The 20874-nt window shown below is 41.4% G+C and overlaps 1 protein-coding gene across 1 annotated transcript; it reads right to left on the reverse strand.

The window, feature by feature from the left end:
- Positions 1–874: 874 nt before the first annotated feature.
- LOC306881767 (uncharacterized protein) lies at positions 875–20353 on the reverse strand. The gene is made up of 5 exons (XM_079436041.1): positions 20184–20353; positions 19521–19719; positions 19258–19398; positions 17218–17276; positions 875–1353 (listed from the first exon to the last, which is right to left on the reverse strand). The coding sequence occupies exons 1-5, from the start codon at positions 20252–20254 to the stop codon at positions 1131–1133; spliced, it is 693 nt and encodes a 230-aa protein (XP_079292167.1). The 5' UTR covers positions 20255–20353; the 3' UTR covers positions 875–1130.
- Between the last annotated feature and the right edge of the window lie 521 nt (positions 20354–20874).

Consider the following 20874-nt stretch of genomic DNA (forward strand, 5'->3'; position numbering starts at 1 on the left):
ATCAAAGCCAATTCTTTCACAGCAAAGTCCAGTTTCCTAAAAAAAAAAAGGGAAAAAGAATAAATGACTAATTGTTAACGGATCATTCAGTTATTTGTGCAAGTTTCCTTGGAGTAGGGGTCTCACACTATTAGGTTTAGGAGGGTGGGATTGTGAATGATTTATTTTACTTCACATTAACATATTTCAGGGAGCCACCGTACTGACACTTACTTAACTGAAGCCTACTTTTCCTATTCATGTTGTTTTACAGCAGTGCAAGCTAAAACATATACACACATAGTATATTCCGAGACTCGAAGCACTGGGGTGGGGGACCAAGATCCTTTCCTCCTTAAAATACCTAACTACGTAAGACTATTGTTAGAAATTGCAACAATATAAAAATAGAAATATAATACATTTATGCATTTAATTTTTTAATTAAACAATAATATCCTGGACAGAGGAGAACTGAGCCTGGTTTCTCCCAAGGTTTTTTTTTTTTTTCTCCATTCTGTCACAGAGGGAGTTTTGGTTCCTTGCCTAATAGATATCATCAAATAAATACTAAACAAATACTAAAGTGCCCTGTAGTAAACCAACAGGTTTCGGGTTATCATAGTCGTTTTACTGAGCAAATCAACACGCTAAAAAATTACTTATTTTTACTTAAAAACAAACAAAAAATAAAACAAGTGGCTACATATTGTTTGGTATTTTAAGTAAAATATAGTGTATATAGAGTGATTCACAAAGATACATTTTCCCAAAATGTTCACAGCATTTGAAATTAGGTTAAAATTTTTCATATTTGTAAAACCTTTGAATCAGCACTGCACACTCTGCTTATTTTCAGATTTTATTTTTGTAAATACAAATTTCAAGGGAGAGAAACAGCTACAGCATAACTAAAGAAGTGGAAATCCTGGAAAGATTACAGAAATGAACAGCTGTGATAGCAGCAAAAACAGAAAAACATAAGATAACATTCTTTATTAAACTTTTACATTTAAAAAAAAAAAAAAAAAAAAAAAACAATATAGCAAATGAAGCGAGTACTTCTGCAATGTCCATATACCAAGCCAGTGTCAATCTTAATTGCTCAGAAGCAGAAGTAGTATTGTCTTCTTGGTCTTCCAACAAGTTAGCTAATTTGCAAACTTGTTGCGAATGATCTCTCCTCCCTCTACCTCCACCTGCTCATACAACCATTTCCGGTCACATCGGCACTCCACACCGCACTTCCGTGATCCGCACTCGGGACATGGGTAAAAGCAACCCATGCAGTCTACATCCAGACAGTCACAGAGATCTCTTCCACATGAGATCAACAGACCTTTGCTGTCATACACTTTACTCTTGAGAGACAATGTGTAGGAGCCATATATCGGGTTTGATTAGTCTGTTGTGATATTTCTTCTTTCCTTCTATACTGTTGTGTATATGCACGCGCGGTGTGACGTCATTTGTAACTATGGCACCGTAAGTGGTGTGGTGTGTATATTAGCGTGTGTGTTCACCTGTGGGGCATGGCGGGTTGTTTGGAGCATGGCTGCAGGGTGAGCATGGGGAAAAACTTTCTTTTGACCGTCACTACTGTCAATGACGTTACTACCATCACTATCTGTTACTGTGCGTTCTTTGATGTATCTTCCCTCGACTGAATGCATCTACCAAAGTAAGTGATTGGTGTTTGTTCTTTCTGCTGGTGAAACGGAGTAATAAAAATAACATCAGATGTAATGCTTCAGTGTGACGCGTCTTTAGTATAATCTCCTCGTGTCTTAGCCTGCTGCGGCTTTTGGATTGTTTTTGAGTATATGCCGCTACATGTGTCAAAAGAAAGTTTTACGAAGCGCAGATTCAAACGTAGTGTTGGTTAACGCTGGATTGTTAAGCGATAGACGTGAACGCGCATTTGTTTTGTGTAGAACTTATTTCATTCACAAATTTTCTGTTATAATTGATGCTCATTTTTTGATTACTACAGCTGTCTGTATTTGAAAAGTACACTGTAAACAATGTGGATTGATGGTCAAAAAAGGATTGTATTCCCTGCTAGGCTCAGTGGTACTTTCACATAAGGTGATAGTACTGGTTTGTTTGTTTTATTACCCTTTGTAGTATTTTGGTTTGTGCGTCAAGCGGGTGAAGCATTGCGCTTGGGAGTGCCGCCGTAGTTCTGGTCCCAAGACGGTTAGTCTGGTTCAAGACTATCGGTATAGAGGTACATAAATACCCACCGCTAGTATGCACAGAAGACTAGGGTTGAGTTTAGCTTAGCTTTTGTGGATAATTTAGAGGGAAACAAAGACCAATGCATCGTATCTTGTTTTTGAGTGGAAAGTTAATTCCAGTATGCTGTGTTAAGTGTCATTAGCAGGTATTTTTTGTGATTTGTTTTGGATTATCTTGCAGATAAAATGGAGTTGAGTGATACCAGGTTGAAAGAGAAAAGGCAAATATCATTGACACCTAGGGCTTTCGAATATAAATTAGGAAAGCTGCAAGAAGAACGTCAAACAAAAATAAGAAAGATTAAAGGTGCATGTAGCGGCATATACTCAAAAACAATCCAAAAGCCGCAGCAGGCTAAGACACGAGGAGATTATACTAAAGACGCGTCACACTGAAGCATTACATCTGATGTTATTTTTATTACTCCGTTTCACCAGCAGAAAGAACAAACACCAATCACTTACTTTGGTAGATGCATTCAGTCGAGGGAAGATACATCAAAGAACGCACAGTAACAGATAGTGATGGTAGTAACGTCATTGACAGTAGTGACGGTCAAAAGAAAGTTTTTCCCCATGCTCACCCTGCAGCCATGCTCCAAACAACCCGCCATGCCCCACAGGTGAACACACACGCTAATATACACACCACACCACTTACGGTGCCATAGTTACAAATGACGTCACACCGCGCGTGCATATACACAACAGTATAGAAGGAAAGAAGAAATATCACAACAGACTAATCAAACCCGATATATGGCTCCTACATTCCGGCCCCAAATTATTTCATAGTAATAATTAACCACCACTATTACCTTGTGGGAGACAGACACCAATCAGAATATGAAGAATGAACTATTAGTCCTTTAAAAGTCCAATAATAAAGTTCATTCAAACTGTACAAGATCTTCACTGCCCTTCTGCTTCCTGCAGAAGGCAGACTTTGGTTATTGGTCTGTTCAGATAGCTAGTCTTAGTCTTAATCCGTACACTTCGAACCAGTCCATTTTTATCTAGAACAGTATCCACAATTATTCCCGTAATCCAAGTGTTTCGAGGTGCCATATCATCCACTAGCACCACCAGATCTCCTGAAACAAAGTTTCTTTTTACGGAATTCCACTTCTGGCGCTCCTGAAGTCCAGGAAGGTACTCCTTTACCCAGCGCTTCCAGAACAAATCCGACATGTACTGAGCTTGTCTCCAGCGACGACGAGAATAAACGTCCTCCTTCTTGAACAATCCTGGAGGCAATAACGGCTGCGATTTAAGCAAAAGCAGATGATTAGGAGTCAATGCCTCCAAATCTTGAGGATCCATAGATGCTTTCGTTATTGGACGACTGTTAACAATCGCTTCAGCCTCACAAAATACCGTTGCCAAGCTTTCTTCATCAAGGATCTGAGTCTTAAAGACAGAGTTCAGCACTCTACGAACTGACCGAATTAATCTTTCCCAAGCGCCTCCATGGTGTGATGCTGCTGGGGGATTGAAAACCCATTTAACACCCTTTTGCAACAGTACATCATTTATGAGGTCATGATTCAGATTCTCAATAGCCTGCCTCAATTCACGTTCAGCGCCCACAAAATTAGTACCGTTGTCTGAACGGATTTCCAGGACTTGTCCACGTCTTGCTATAAACCTTCTGAAACCATTAATGAAGGAGTCCGTGTCTAAAGATGAAAGAACTTCAAGGTGTATGGGTCGTATTGCCAAGCATGTAAAAATGAGCCCATACCGCTTGATTACAGTTCTTCCACGTTTAACTTCAAATGGTCCAAAACAGTCCAAACCAACTCGACTGAAAGGAGGCTCATCAGGAGTAATTCTGTTGTGAGGAAGATCAGCCATTTTCTGCTGTCCAGGTGAAGCAGACAGTTTACGACAGATAACACATTTAGTCAGAACCTTTCTGATGGCAACACAGGCACCAGGAATCCAATACTTCTGATGTAAATGAGAAAGCATATGGTTTCGTCCACCATGGCCTGTTTCTTGATGTACATGAGCAAGGATGAGATTAGAAATGTGTTGATCTTTGGCCAGTATAACCGGATGTTTCGCTTCAAGTGGCATTGCTGCTCTACTGAGCCGTCCTCCAACCCTAATGAGATCACCATCCAGGATCGGGTTGAGCTTGTAGAGATGACTTGTCCTTCTTACACACTCTCCCTTCTTCAAATAGGACAGTTCCTCCGGAAACCTTATTTTTTGGCAGAAACGGATAATGTTTAACTCTGCCATGTCCATATCCTCTAAGGATAAAACATCCTTTGGCACTTGAGCCTTAACACCTTCCATCTGAACCTGTAGCTTTTTCTCCAACTGATCAGTACTTAGATCCAAATTAGAAAGGTTTTCTCTCAGCAGCTTTCGATGTCGTGCCAAGGATAGGAGCAAGGTCTTAAACTTGAGAAACCAACCAACTGCCCTCTTAAGACGGAACCAAGAGGAAAAGTAACCAATGAGCTTCTCCACCGGACTAACCTGCTCAACTTGAGCAGCGTTCACCGCCACAGCCTTAACCTCTGGGTCTCCAAAAAGAGAGCTTTCCAAGATCTCAGGATTTTCGGGCCACCTATACTCAGGCTCATGAAGAAAGTCAGGGCCACAGAGCCAAGCATCAGTCTTTAAAAGTGACTGAACTTTAACACCTCTGGAAACTAGATCCGCAGGGTTGTTTGCTGTATTCACGTACCTCCACTGCGATACGTTAGATGTTTTCAATATTTCAGACACTCTGTTTGCTATGAATATCTTAAATCTAGATGTCTCATTTTTTATGTATTTCAAAACAGACGTGCTGTCCGTCCAAAAGACCGACTCTTCAAGGTCCATTTGCAGCTCCTTCCTCCACAACTTGTCCATTCTGCTAGCCACCACCGCGGCAGTCAGCTCCATCCGAGGAATAGTTACAAGTTTAAGAGGAGCTACACGTGCCTTTCCCATTACAAATGCACTGTGAGTTCGTCCATTATTGTCATGGAGCAACAAATAAGTCACAGTCCCAAATCCTTCCTCACTTGCGTCTGCAAAGTGGTGTAGCTGAGCAGAGACAAGATGACCACAGTCCACAGGTTTTAAGCACCTATTGACCTCCCAGTTTTCAAGGTCGTGAAGGTCTTCCAGCCAAGCCATCCATTCTCCGACAACAGAAGAGGGCAAAGGATCATCCCATCCCAAACGTCTCCTGCAAAGGTCTTGGAGGATTTTCTTGGCAGACAAAACGACAGGGGCCACGAAACCAAGAGGGTCATAGATCGAACTAACCATGGACAGGATTCCTCTTCTTGTGAGTGGGTGAGTTTTAAGTACGATTTTAAACTTAAATGAGTCAGATTCGACACACCACTGCACACCCAAGGCACGCTCAACGGGCAAAGAGTCATTATCCAAATCCAAATCTTTTACCTCTTTGGCTCGCTCTTCCGGTGGAATTCCAGCGAGGACAGTACGTCGATTACTAATCCATTTTGTGAGCTTAAAACCACCTTCAGCACATAAGGCACTAAGCTCTTGACATAAAGATACTGCTTCCTCTTCAGAACCAACAGACACCAAACAATCATCAACATAGAAATGGTGTAGGATGGTGTTAACTGCCGCAGAACTGAAGCACTTTTGATTGTCTTCAGCACATTTTCTTAAAGCAAAACAAGCGCAACTAGAAGAGGAAGTAGCACCGAACAGATGCACCATCATTCTGTACTCCACTAACTCCTGACTGCAATCTCCATCTGGCCACCACAAAAATCTCAACAAGTCAGAGTCTTCAACTGGAACCCTGACCTGATGGAACATGGCCTCTATATCTGCCATAAGCACCACAGGTTCTTTGCGAAATCTTGTAAGGACTCCCACCAACAAATTTGTGAGATCTGGTCCTTGAAACAACTGTGAATTCAGAGATGTCCCCTGAAATATGGCTCCACAATCATAAACTACCCGCAGTTTTTTCTTTTTAGAATGATACACCCCGTGGTGGGGTAAATACCACACTCTTCCATCACTACGAGTCAGATGCTCATGCGGAACTCTCTCAGCATAGCCATCAGCCAGCATTTTGGACATAAATGCAATGTAGTCGGAGCAAAAAGATGGATCCTTATTCAAGCGTCTTTTGAGACTCAATGCACGCTGTTCTGCAACTGGTTTATTGTTAGGCATTTTTAGGTTTTTTTGTCTTACCGGCAAACCGATACTATAATGACCATCAATGAACTTGGCAGATTCAGAAACTGACTCAATGAAGCGCTTATCCTCTCTCGACTGACCAGGTTGTTCATCCTGCAGATTTTCAGGAAAATCCACCTTCAGTTGCTTCTCCCAAAGCTCATCAAGCCTTGCCACGGAGATGCGATTAACGGAGATGTTGGGCTGCAAACACTGATCGCTAAACTGATTATCTCCTCGAAGCGGACCGTTTACGGTCCAACCCAGAATGGTCTTAATTGCATAAGGGCCGCCATTCGCTGCACGAATCACTTCCCACGGTTCCAGAGCTTGAGGGATGTTATTGCCAATCAGAAGGTCTACATCAGCATCGATCTCTGGCATTTTTATTTTTCTCAGATGCAACCATCTTTGGAGATCTTCCGAGCATGGAATATTACCTCGATGAACAGGCATACTCTGAGTAAAAACCTCAGGCAGGCCAAAAAAGTTGTCCGAATCTAATCCGGCTACTTCCAAGTCTGACAGCTTATAACTGTCCACCACTTTCTCTTGTCCCATAGTTCTAAGGAGAATTCCCAGTTTCTTTCCTACAAGATTAAACCGATTCATGAGTCGCTCTGTACAAAACGAAGAAGTACTCCCTGGATCCAGAAACGCATACGTGACAAAAGTCTCTTGCCCTCTCTTGGATCTCACCTGAACAGGCAAAATAGGGAGCGTGCAGTCCTGTTTACCGGCCCCAGTCAAACCACTGGACTGAACTGACGTCACAGCACCTTCTCTGGTCATTTCCAAGCCACCGAAGGCCTGAGTCGGACTCTTTTGTCTAGCTTTGGGGTGGATATGCAACAACGTAGGGTGTCTATAATTGCATATTCTACATATCAGTCGTTTTCTGCAATCCTTACTCATGTGCCCAACGCACAGGCATCCAAAGCACATACGGTTCTCCTTCAAAAAGGACATTTTTTCATCTTGAGTCCTTTTATCCAAAAGAAGACAAGCATCCAACGAATGTCCAGCTCCACAAAACAAACAAACTTTCACTAGTGAATTCTTCTCCCTTTTATGCACAGGCTCTATTTTCTTCTCAGCAGGTGCTACATTAGTGGCAAAGCTGCTGCCTCTAGCCTTTGAACCAGTTTGAGACTTGACCATTTTTAATTCTTTTCTTCCTGTCGCAGGTGTATCTTGGATGTTTCCAAAGAGAGGATCACTTGCTATCTTGACCTGTCTCTCAACAAACTGCACTATGTCCAAAAATGTAGCTCTACGATGAAACTTCTCCTGAATATCACCAGCCACACTTCTCCAATGATCCCGCAACTTATAAGGCAGCTTTCTCACAATAGTCTGCATATTTGTAGGTACATTTAGGTCACTTACGGCGGTCCCCATGGAATTGCAACATTCCTGTAACATGAGACTATAGGCCCGCAAAGCCTTAATATCTTCAGCTTTAACCATCGGCCATGAAAGCACCTTATCCATATATGCGGAAGCTACTTTAAATGGATCGCCAAAATGTTCCTGAAGTAATGACTTTGCCTTGGTGTATCCATGAGACAGTGGCAGATGTTGACAGCTTCGGACCAAATCCCTGGGCTGACCTCTTGTATACTGCTCAAGGAAATATAAACAGTCCTTTTGACTTTGTGTTCTTCCTTCTATGTTGTGTTCAAATCCTCTTATGAAGGTTTGATACTCCAGTGGATCTCCGTCGAAAACTTGTAAGTCTTGCTTGGGTAATAGAAAAAGTGACTGTTGCCCAACCAATAAAGACGTAATTTGATTTTGTCTTTCCAAAACTGTAAGAAAACGATGATCAGAGTTATTCACTGTTACAGGTTCAGCTTCATATTGAAGGCGAGTAACTGATGGATGAAAAGCACCCTCTGACAGAGTGGAGAGACCAGCATTATTCGTGACAGCAGGCTGAAAAGATAAAGTGGATGAATCATCTCTGGTCACAACAGCAGGCAGCCCAATTTTGTTGTATGTCTTGGGCCTCACAGCAGCATAACCTGAAAGCAAAGCTTCATCTCCAGCCTCTGCAGCAGATGGTTGAGTATTGAACTCAGGAACAAATATTGCAGCGCCATGGCTTAACTGTGTGTTTTTTTTTCTTTCCAAATAGGAGTTCATCCCATCTGATCTCACAGATGCATGAGACGCACAAGATACTTCTGAAGCCTTAAACACGCTTACTTTAGCCATAGATGCTGCCAGCTCCATGTCCAGATCGAGCTCCTCCTTCTTCCTCCTCAACAGTTCCTGCTGTTCCTCCAAGGCATGCTTCTGACTCAGCAGCCTTTGACGAGCCTTAAGAGCAGCTGTCTCAGCCTCAGCCCTCATCCTAGCTGATGATGCAGTAGACATAGATTTACTCACCACTGTACTACGTTTCTTTGACCTCACTGATACATTAGAAACGCTGTCACTTGGCCTAATATCATCATCTTCTGTATTTTCCATAATTCTAGATATATGGGCCTCATTAGCATTGGAAACAGTAGATCGTAAACATGGGGCATCAACATCCTTTACAGGTATGTCTGGCGCATTCAACAGCCGTTTATTTATCTCTTCCACAAAAGCGGCTTTATGTTTTTCAATGCTATCAAACCAAGTGTTCTGTTTTTCTTGTTCTTCAGGTGGGATCATAGAAATCACAACACCATGAAGATGACTTGCTTCATTAAACAGGCTTGATATATTGTCAAGGTGTGACTGTATATCTTCAGCACTATCAGCACTTTGCATTAAGTCTTTAATATCTCTAATTGCACCTTTAATCTTTCTTATTTTTGTTTGACGTTCTTCTTGCAGCTTTCCTAATTTATATTCGAAAGCCCTAGGTGTCAATGATATTTGCCTTTTCTCTTTCAACCTGGTATCACTCAACTCCATTTTATCTGCAAGATAATCCAAAACAAATCACAAAAAATACCTGCTAATGACACTTAACACAGCATACTGGAATTAACTTTCCACTCAAAAACAAGATACGATGCATTGGTCTTTGTTTCCCTCTAAATTATCCACAAAAGCTAAGCTAAACTCAACCCTAGTCTTCTGTGCATACTAGCGGTGGGTATTTATGTACCTCTATACCGATAGTCTTGAACCAGACTAACCGTCTTGGGACCAGAACTACGGCGGCACTCCCAAGCGCAATGCTTCACCCGCTTGACGCACAAACCAAAATACTACAAAGGGTAATAAAACAAACAAACCAGTACTATCACCTTATGTGAAAGTACCACTGAGCCTAGCAGGGAATACAATCCTTTTTTGACCATCAATCCACATTGTTTACAGTGTACTTTTCAAATACAGACAGCTGTAGTAATCAAAAAATGAGCATCAATTATAACAGAAAATTTGTGAATGAAATAAGTTCTACATAAAACAAATGCGCGTTCACGTCTATCGCTTAACAATCCAGCGTTAACCAACACTACGTTTGAATCTGCGCTTCGTAAAACTTTCTTTTGACACATGTAGCGGCATATACTCAAAAACAATCCAAAAGCCGCAGCAGGCTAAGACACGAGGAGATTATACTAAAGACGCGTCACACTGAAGCATTACATCTGATGTTATTTTTATTACTCCGTTTCACCAGCAGAAAGAACAAACACCAATCACTTACTTTGGTAGATGCATTCAGTCGAGGGAAGATACATCAAAGAACGCACAGTAACAGATAGTGATGGTAGTAACGTCATTGACAGTAGTGACGGTCAAAAGAAAGTTTTTCCCCATGCTCACCCTGCAGCCATGCTCCAAACAACCCGCCATGCCCCACAGGTGAACACACACGCTAATATACACACCACACCACTTACGGTGCCATAGTTACAAATGACGTCACACCGCGCGTGCATATACACAACAGTATAGAAGGAAAGAAGAAATATCACAACAGACTAATCAAACCCGATATATGGCTCCTACAGTGCAATTAGAGATATTAAAGACTTAATGCAAAGTGCTGATAGTGCTGAAGATATACAGTCACACCTTGACAATATATCAAGCCTGTTTAATGAAGCAAGTCATCTTCATGGTGTTGTGATTTCTATGATCCCACCTGAAGAACAAGAAAAACAGAACACTTGGTTTGATAGCATTGAAAAACATAAAGCCGCTTTTGTGGAAGAGATAAATAAACGGCTGTTGAATGCGCCAGACATACCTGTAAAGGATGTTGATGCCCCATGTTTACGATCTACTGTTTCCAATGCTAATGAGGCCCATATATCTAGAATTATGGAAAATACAGAAGATGATGATATTAGGCCAAGTGACAGCGTTTCTAATGTATCAGTGAGGTCAAAGAAACGTAGTACAGTGGTGAGTAAATCTATGTCTACTGCATCATCAGCTAGGATGAGGGCTGAGGCTGAGACAGCTGCTCTTAAGGCTCGTCAAAGGCTGCTGAGTCAGAAGCATGCCTTGGAGGAACAGCAGGAACTGTTGAGGAGGAAGAAGGAGGAGCTCGATCTGGACATGGAGCTGGCAGCATCTATGGCTAAAGTAAGCGTGTTTAAGGCTTCAGAAGTATCTTGTGCGTCTCATGCATCTGTGAGATCAGATGGGATGAACTCCTATTTGGAAAGAAAAAAAAACACACAGTTAAGCCATGGCGCTGCAATATTTGTTCCTGAGTTCAATACTCAACCATCTGCTGCAGAGGCTGGAGATGAAGCTTTGCTTTCAGGTTATGCTGCTGTGAGGCCCAAGACATACAACAAAATTGGGCTGCCTGCTGTTGTGACCAGAGATGATTCATCCACTTTATCTTTTCAGCCTGCTGTCACGAATAATGCTGGTCTCTCCACTCTGTCAGAGGGTGCTTTTCATCCATCAGTTACTCGCCTTCAATATGAAGCTGAACCTGTAACAGTGAATAACTCTGATCATCGTTTTCTTACAGTTTTGGAAAGACAAAATCAAATTACGTCTTTATTGGTTGGGCAACAGTCACTTTTTCTATTACCCAAGCAAGACTTACAAGTTTTCGACGGAGATCCACTGGAGTATCAAACCTTCATAAGAGGATTTGAACACAACATAGAAGGAAGAACACAAAGTCAAAAGGACTGTTTATATTTCCTTGAGCAGTATACAAGAGGTCAGCCCAGGGATTTGGTCCGAAGCTGTCAACATCTGCCACTGTCTCATGGATACACCAAGGCAAAGTCATTACTTCAGGAACATTTTGGCGATCCATTTAAAGTAGCTTCCGCATATATGGATAAGGTGCTTTCATGGCCGATGGTTAAAGCTGAAGATATTAAGGCTTTGCGGGCCTATAGTCTCATGTTACAGGAATGTTGCAATTCCATGGGGACCGCCGTAAGTGACCTAAATGTACCTACAAATATGCAGACTATTGTGAGAAAGCTGCCTTATAAGTTGCGGGATCATTGGAGAAGTGTGGCTGGTGATATTCAGGAGAAGTTTCATCGTAGAGCTACATTTTTGGACATAGTGCAGTTTGTTGAGAGACAGGTCAAGATAGCAAGTGATCCTCTCTTTGGAAACATCCAAGATACACCTGCGACAGGAAGAAAAGAATTAAAAATGGTCAAGTCTCAAACTGGTTCAAAGGCTAGAGGCAGCAGCTTTGCCACTAATGTAGCACCTGCTGAGAAGAAAATAGAGCCTGTGCATAAAAGGGAGAAGAATTCACTAGTGAAAGTTTGTTTGTTTTGTGGAGCTGGACATTCGTTGGATGCTTGTCTTCTTTTGGATAAAAGGACTCAAGATGAAAAAATGTCCTTTTTGAAGGAGAACCGTATGTGCTTTGGATGCCTGTGCGTTGGGCACATGAGTAAGGATTGCAGAAAACGACTGATATGTAGAATATGCAATTATAGACACCCTACGTTGTTGCATATCCACCCCAAAGCTAGACAAAAGAGTCCGACTCAGGCCTTCGGTGGCTTGGAAATGACCAGAGAAGGTGCTGTGACGTCAGTTCAGTCCAGTGGTTTGACTGGGGCCGGTAAACAGGACTGCACGCTCCCTATTTTGCCTGTTCAGGTGAGATCCAAGAGAGGGCAAGAGACTTTTGTCACGTATGCGTTTCTGGATCCAGGGAGTACTTCTTCGTTTTGTACAGAGCGACTCATGAATCGGTTTAATCTTGTAGGAAAGAAACTGGGAATTCTCCTTAGAACTATGGGACAAGAGAAAGTGGTGGACAGTTATAAGCTGTCAGACTTGGAAGTAGCCGGATTAGATTCGGACAACTTTTTTGGCCTGCCTGAGGTTTTTACTCAGAGTATGCCTGTTCATCGAGGTAATATTCCATGCTCGGAAGATCTCCAAAGATGGTTGCATCTGAGAAAAATAAAAATGCCAGAGATCGATGCTGATGTAGACCTTCTGATTGGCAATAACATCCCTCAAGCTCTGGAACCGTGGGAAGTGATTCGTGCAGCGAATGGCGGCCCTTATGCAATTAAGACCATTCTGGGTTGGACCGTAAACGGTCCGCTTCGAGGAGATAATCAGTTTAGCGATCAGTGTTTGCAGCCCAACATCTCCGTTAATCGCATCTCCGTGGCAAGGCTTGATGAGCTTTGGGAGAAGCAACTGAAGGTGGATTTTCCTGAAAATCTGCAGGATGAACAACCTGGTCAGTCGAGAGAGGATAAGCGCTTCATTGAGTCAGTTTCTGAATCTGCCAAGTTCATTGATGGTCATTATAGTATCGGTTTGCCGGTAAGACAAAAAAACCTAAAAATGCCTAACAATAAACCAGTTGCAGAACAGCGTGCATTGAGTCTCAAAAGACGCTTGAATAAGGATCCATCTTTTTGCTCCGACTACATTGCATTTATGTCCAAAATGCTGGCTGATGGCTATGCTGAGAGAGTTCCGCATGAGCATCTGACTCGTAGTGATGGAAGAGTGTGGTATTTACCCCACCACGGGGTGTATCATTCTAAAAAGAAAAAACTGCGGGTAGTTTATGATTGTGGAGCCATATTTCAGGGGACATCTCTGAATTCACAGTTGTTTCAAGGACCAGATCTCACAAATTTGTTGGTGGGAGTCCTTACAAGATTTCGCAAAGAACCTGTGGTGCTTATGGCAGATATAGAGGCCATGTTCCATCAGGTCAGGGTTCCAGTTGAAGACTCTGACTTGTTGAGATTTTTGTGGTGGCCAGATGGAGATTGCAGTCAGGAGTTAGTGGAGTACAGAATGATGGTGCATCTGTTCGGTGCTACTTCCTCTTCTAGTTGCGCTTGTTTTGCTTTAAGAAAATGTGCTGAAGACAATCAAAAGTGCTTCAGTTCTGCGGCAGTTAACACCATCCTACACCATTTCTATGTTGATGATTGTTTGGTGTCTGTTGGTTCTGAAGAGGAAGCAGTATCTTTATGTCAAGAGCTTAGTGCCTTATGTGCTGAAGGTGGTTTTAAGCTCACAAAATGGATTAGTAATCGACGTACTGTCCTCGCTGGAATTCCACCGGAAGAGCGAGCCAAAGAGGTAAAAGATTTGGATTTGGATAATGACTCTTTGCCCGTTGAGCGTGCCTTGGGTGTGCAGTGGTGTGTCGAATCTGACTCATTTAAGTTTAAAATCGTACTTAAAACTCACCCACTCACAAGAAGAGGAATCCTGTCCATGGTTAGTTCGATCTATGACCCTCTTGGTTTCGTGGCCCCTGTCGTTTTGTCTGCCAAGAAAATCCTCCAAGACCTTTGCAGGAGACGTTTGGGATGGGATGATCCTTTGCCCTCTTCTGTTGTCGGAGAATGGATGGCTTGGCTGGAAGACCTTCACGACCTTGAAAACTGGGAGGTCAATAGGTGCTTAAAACCTGTGGACTGTGGTCATCTTGTCTCTGCTCAGCTACACCACTTTGCAGACGCAAGTGAGGAAGGATTTGGGACTGTGACTTATTTGTTGCTCCATGACAATAATGGACGAACTCACAGTGCATTTGTAATGGGAAAGGCACGTGTAGCTCCTCTTAAACTTGTAACTATTCCTCGGATGGAGCTGACTGCCGCGGTGGTGGCTAGCAGAATGGACAAGTTGTGGAGGAAGGAGCTGCAAATGGACCTTGAAGAGTCGGTCTTTTGGACGGACAGCACGTCTGTTTTGAAATACATAAAAAATGAGACATCTAGATTTAAGATATTCATAGCAAACAGAGTGTCTGAAATATTGAAAACATCTAACGTATCGCAGTGGAGGTACGTGAATACAGCAAACAACCCTGCGGATCTAGTTTCCAGAGGTGTTAAAGTTCAGTCACTTTTAAAGACTGATGCTTGGCTCTGTGGCCCTGACTTTCTTCATGAGCCTGAGTATAGGTGGCCCGAAAATCCTGAGATCTTGGAAAGCTCTCTTTTTGGAGACCCAGAGGTTAAGGCTGTGGCGGTGAACGCTGCTCAAGTTGAGCAGGTTAGTCCGGTGGAGAAGCTCATTGGTTACTTTTCCTCTTGGTTCCGTCTTAAGAGGGCAGTTGGTTGGTTTCTCAAGTTTAAGACCTTGCTCCTATCCTTGGCACGACATCGAAAGCTGCTGAGAGAAAACCTTTCTAATTTGGATCTAAGTACTGATCAGTTGGAGAAAAAGCTACAGGTTCAGATGGAAGGTGTTAAGGCTCAAGTGCCAAAGGATGTTTTATCCTTAGAGGATATGGACATGGCAGAGTTAAACATTATCCGTTTCTGCCAAAAAATAAGGTTTCCGGAGGAACTGTCCTATTTGAAGAAGGGAGAGTGTGTAAGAAGGACAAGTCATCTCTACAAGCTCAACCCGATCCTGGATGGTGATCTCATTAGGGTTGGAGGACGGCTCAGTAGAGCAGCAATGCCACTTGAAGCGAAACATCCGGTTATACTGGCCAAAGATCAACACATTTCTAATCTCATCCTTGCTCATGTACATCAAGAAACAGGCCATGGTGGACGAAACCATATGCTTTCTCATTTACGTCAGAAGTATTGGATTCCTGGTGCCTGTGTTGCCATCAGAAAGGTTCTGACTAAATGTGTTATCTGTCGTAAACTGTCTGCTTCACCTGGACAGCAGAAAATGGCTGATCTTCCTCACAACAGAATTACTCCTGATGAGCCTCCTTTCAGTCGAGTTGGTTTGGACTGTTTTGGACCATTTGAAGTTAAACGTGGAAGAACTGTAATCAAGCGGTATGGGCTCATTTTTACATGCTTGGCAATACGAGCCATACACCTTGAAGTTCTTTCATCTTTAGACACGGACTCCTTCATTAATGGTTTCAGAAGGTTTATAGCAAGACGTGGACAAGTCCTGGAAATCCGTTCAGACAACGGTACTAATTTTGTGGGCGCTGAACGTGAATTGAGGCAGGCTATTGAGAATCTGAATCATGACCTCATAAATGATGTACTGTTGCAAAAGGGTGTTAAATGGGTTTTCAATCCCCCAGCAGCATCACACCATGGAGGCGCTTGGGAAAGATTAATTCGGTCAGTTCGTAGAGTGCTGAACTCTGTCTTTAAGACTCAGATCCTTGATGAAGAAAGCTTGGCAACGGTATTTTGTGAGGCTGAAGCGATTGTTAACAGTCGTCCAATAACGAAAGCATCTATGGATCCTCAAGATTTGGAGGCATTGACTCCTAATCATCTGCTTTTGCTTAAATCGCAGCCGTTATTGCCTCCAGGATTGTTCAAGAAGGAGGACGTTTATTCTCGTCGTCGCTGGAGACAGGCTCAGTACATGTCGGATTTGTTCTGGAAGCGCTGGGTAAAGGAGTACCTTCCTGGACTTCAGGAGCGCCAGAAGTGGAATTCCGTAAAAAGAAACTTCGTTTCAGGAGATCTGGTGGTGCTAGTGGATGATATGGCACCTCGAAACACTTGGATTACGGGAATAATTGTAGATACTGTTCTAGATAAAAATGGACTGGTACGAAGTGTACGGATTAAGACTAAGACTAGCTATCTGAACAGACCAATAACCAAAGTCTGCCTTCTGCAGGAAGCAGAAGGGCAGTGAAGATCTTGTACAGTTTGAATGAACTTTATTATTGGACTTTTAAAGGACTAATAGTTCATTCTTCATATTCTGATTGGTGTCTGTCTCCCACAAGGTAATAGTGGTGGTTAATTATTACTATGAAATAATTTGGGGCCGGAATGTAGGAGCCATATATCGGGTTTGATTAGTCTGTTGTGATATTTCTTCTTTCCTTCTATACTGTTGTGTATATGCACGCGCGGTGTGACGTCATTTGTAACTATGGCACCGTAAGTGGTGTGGTGTGTATATTAGCGTGTGTGTTCACCTGTGGGGCATGGCGGGTTGTTTGGAGCATGGCTGCAGGGTGAGCATGGGGAAAAACTTTCTTTTGACCGTCACTACTGTCAATGACGTTACTACCATCACTATCTGTTACTGTGCGTTCTTTGATGTATCTTCCCTCGACTGAATGCATCTACCAAAGTAAGTGATTGGTGTTTGTTCTTTCTGCTGGTGAAACGGAGTAATAAAAATAACATCAGATGTAATGCTTCAGTGTGACGCGTCTTTAGTATAATCTCCTCGTGTCTTAGCCTGCTGCGGCTTTTGGATTGTTTTTGAGTATATGCCGCTACACAATGTCTGTCTGCAAGGACAAGAAAGATGGCAAAAAATGGGGTAAGTTCATCCAAACTTTTTTCTCCATTGCTTAAGACACCATATAAAACACTTTCAATACAACTGCAATTCAGTTAACCGAAACTGTGATTTATATGCTAATCTTTATAATGGCTGAGGTGATGTGATCATGAGTTTGAGAATCTAGAAAGACAGGTACCTGTCACCTAACGAGACCTTCCCTGCACGTCTCCGGTCATTCACACCTCTGCTCTGCAATAAAGAAAAAAATGTCTGATTGACAAAGGGAAAAGCAGTCAGCTGAACTATAGCTGTTCTTTTTTAAATGGAATTAAATGGCACCAATTATTTTAGGAAGCAATTCTTTGACACCTTGTGGCCAAGCACATTTCAGATTTGCTCCAAAAATACAAATTTTTTGGCACTTTGCAGACACTTTCTATAGAAGTTTGTTTCTGATACATGATATATAAAAAACAAGGCAATTGTGACTTTTCCCCCCTTGGAAATCTGAGTTTATATATGACTTTTTTCCTCAATTGCAAAATATACAACAAACTTTTTTTTAGAAGAAAAGTCTGAATTGTGAGATAAGTCAAATAAAAAAAAACAGCCCCAAAGCATGATGTTTCCACCCCCATGCTTCACAGTAGGTATGGTGTTCTTTGGATGCAATTCAGCATTCTTTCTCCTCCAAACACGACGAGTTGAGTTTTTACCAAAAAGTTCTATTTTGGTTTCATCTGACCATATGACATTCTCCCAATCCTCTTCTGGATCATCCAAATGCTCTCTAGCAAACTTCAGACGGGTCCGGACATGTACTGGCTTAAGCAGGGGGACACGTCTGGCACTGCAGGATTTGAGTCCCTGGCGGTGTAGTGTGTTACTGATGGTAGCCTTTGTTACTTTAGTCCCAGCTCTGCAGGTCATTCACTAGGTCCCCCCGTGTGGTTCTGGGATTTTTGCTCACCGTTCTTGTGATCATTTTGACCCCACGGGGTGAGATCTTGCGTGGAGCCCCAGATCGAGGGAGATTATCAGTGGTCTTGTATGTCTTCCATTTTCTAATAATTGCTCCCACAGTTGATTTCTTCACACCAAGCTGCTTGCCTATTGCAGATTCAGTCTTCCCACCCTGGTGCAGGTCTACAATTTTGTTTCTGGTGTCCTTCGACAGCTCTTTGGTCTTGGCCATAGTGGAGTTTGAAGTGTGACTGTTTGAGGTTGTGGACAGGTGTCTTTTTATACTGATAATGAGTTCAAACAGGTGCCATTAATACAGGTAACGAGTGGAGGACAGAGGAGCCTCTTAAAGAAGAAGTTACAGGTCTGTGAGAGCCAGAAATCTTGCTTGTTTGTAGGTGACCAAATACTTATTTTACAGAGGAATTTACCAATTAATTCATTAAAAATCCTACAATGTGATTTCCTGGATACTCCCCCCCCCCATTCTGTCTCTCATAGTTGAAGTGTACCTATGATGAAAATTACAGGCCTCTCTCATATTTTTAAGCGGGAGAACTTGCACAATTGGTGGCTGACTAAATACTTTTTTGCCCAACTGTACAAAATAAAAAAATGTCTGAAAAGCGAGATGTAAAGTCAGAATTGTTAAAAAACAAAACGGATTTGTGAGATAAGTCAGCATTACCTTTTTTTTTATTATTATTATTTTATTCCATACTTTTTAATAATGAAATTATTTAGAATTCCAATTTATTAATCATTTTAAAAAAATGCCAGAAAAAAAATCTCCTATAGCTTAAGGCCTTAAGTAATGACAAAAAAGGTTTAGTCTAGTCTTACATTAAAATTGTAATAATAATAATAATAATAAAAAAATTGTATGCAGCTTTATCTATACAATTGCTTTGCCAGTTATTTCCACTGGAAAAAGAGATTCATGCAAGCTTAGTTTTCCTTAGATAAACTGCCTGTCTAGAATGTTTTGGAAATCTGCCTCTCTTGATTTTTTTTTTTTTTTTTTTTTTGCCATACATTATCCATGCCATGCTTAACTTTTCATGCTGTTTCACAAGCTATTGCCATGCTGTGGAATCAACATATCTACACAGACTTGTATCTTTGACACATCTTGTGGCCAAACATCTTTAAGATTTGCTCAATTCACATACAGCAAATCTGAAAATGCTAAAAACAGACTAAAGAAAAGCTAAAAACAGACTAAAGAAAGTGTTAGTAATTGCATATTCAGCAGTGCATGTGTTACCTTCAGACTAGAGTCTCTTATAGGCTGTCTTCTGTCTTTTGTGATTAGTTTGGCTCTGTCTTTATCAGAAAGTGAACCAAACCGACTGGAATCATTTGCATCCTTTGCCACTAAACCTCCTCTGTTTTTCCGTAACTCAATCTATAAGCAATAAATAAACACCATGAATAAAACAATGAGTGGGATTGCATTGCTGAAGCAGTTACATTGATGTTTTCAAATTGGATAACAAGAATAACTCTACTACGTGAAAAGACGCACACCTTCGTGCCATCACCTCCAGAGTTTGCGAAAATAGTTGGCACGGCATCCTCTCTGAGAAACAGTTTTCCATTATAGTCACGGAAGCAGTCAGGCTGGAAATGCTCCGAGCACAAACAGGAGTTCTGAGTGGGAACAAAGTTCTTTCTCCCAAGGTTTCGTACCCATTGCTCGGCTAGCTGAGGCTTGCTGATTGGAAACCTGAACAGAGAGAAAGAAAAGGTGACTGCAACTCCATTGGTTACTGTTGCTTCCAATACAGTTTATCTAGACATGCATATTGTATTCTGAAATCAGCAACCTGTGAAAATCACCTAGATTTAAATGGCCAGATAAATATCAGCTGTTACAAGTCCTTTTTTTTTTAGTTAACACAAAAATTAATTATAATATCCATATCTGCTGCCATCACAAATAGACTATAACGTTAAGTTACATATTAAAAGTGAAAAAAAGGAGCACAGACAAACAAGACGCGCCACAGTAAGCAAGAAGGGTAAAGATTGTGTTGCCTCCTGTCTACAAGATAGAAAGTTATTGTATTTTGCATATTAACGACAAGTTACATGTTGACTATGAAACCTCTATCTGGATGTACAGCATCTCGTGCACATGTAAACAGTGAAGCTCAACACAAAGCTCAAAAATCACATTATGTTCGTTACCTGTAGAATCTGATCTCTGACCCTTTGGCAAACCGATTTGAGCAATCAATAGCTGAACAGGAGATAGGCATGGTTCCGTATTCGTGTAAAAACTTCAAAAAAGAACAAAAATCTGTTATTGTTCCACACGAACTACAATCATTCTCGGGAGCATCAAAACGCGGAGCTTCTTAACTGCGCATGCGCTGTTATTTGTTTGGAGGCCACTGGACATCCACACGGCGAGATCCGTTTAGTTTCATTGGAGATCACGTAGTATTTTAGTAGGCGATAAGCCATTGCTTCAATATGTGATAGTCAAAACAACACATTTTAAAGAGCACTTGCTTCAAAATAAGCTAAAGAAAAAAAAAGAGAAAGAAAAAAGACGTAAACTTGTAACTTTTATTTTGAAATAAGTCGTAACCGGAAGTTTAACACACATAAATATATGATGCTCTTGAACTGTTATAAGATGTTCTGTAAAACATAACTTTTTGGAAAGGAGAGTTAAACAAGTTTAAATTGATTTATTTTTCAAATGGAATTGTTCTTAGTGAATATATATATATATATATATATATATATATATATATATATTCACTAAGAAAATCCATGTCAGTGTAATATTTCTTCATACATACACATTTACCTATTTTATGAAAATATCTAAAAATAAGATCACAATATGTTTAAGGTTTTACTCTGATGA

This window comes from Barbus barbus (genome assembly GCF_936440315.1).
Source record: "Barbus barbus genome assembly, chromosome: 2".
NCBI lineage: Eukaryota > Metazoa > Chordata > Actinopteri > Cypriniformes > Cyprinidae > Barbus > Barbus barbus.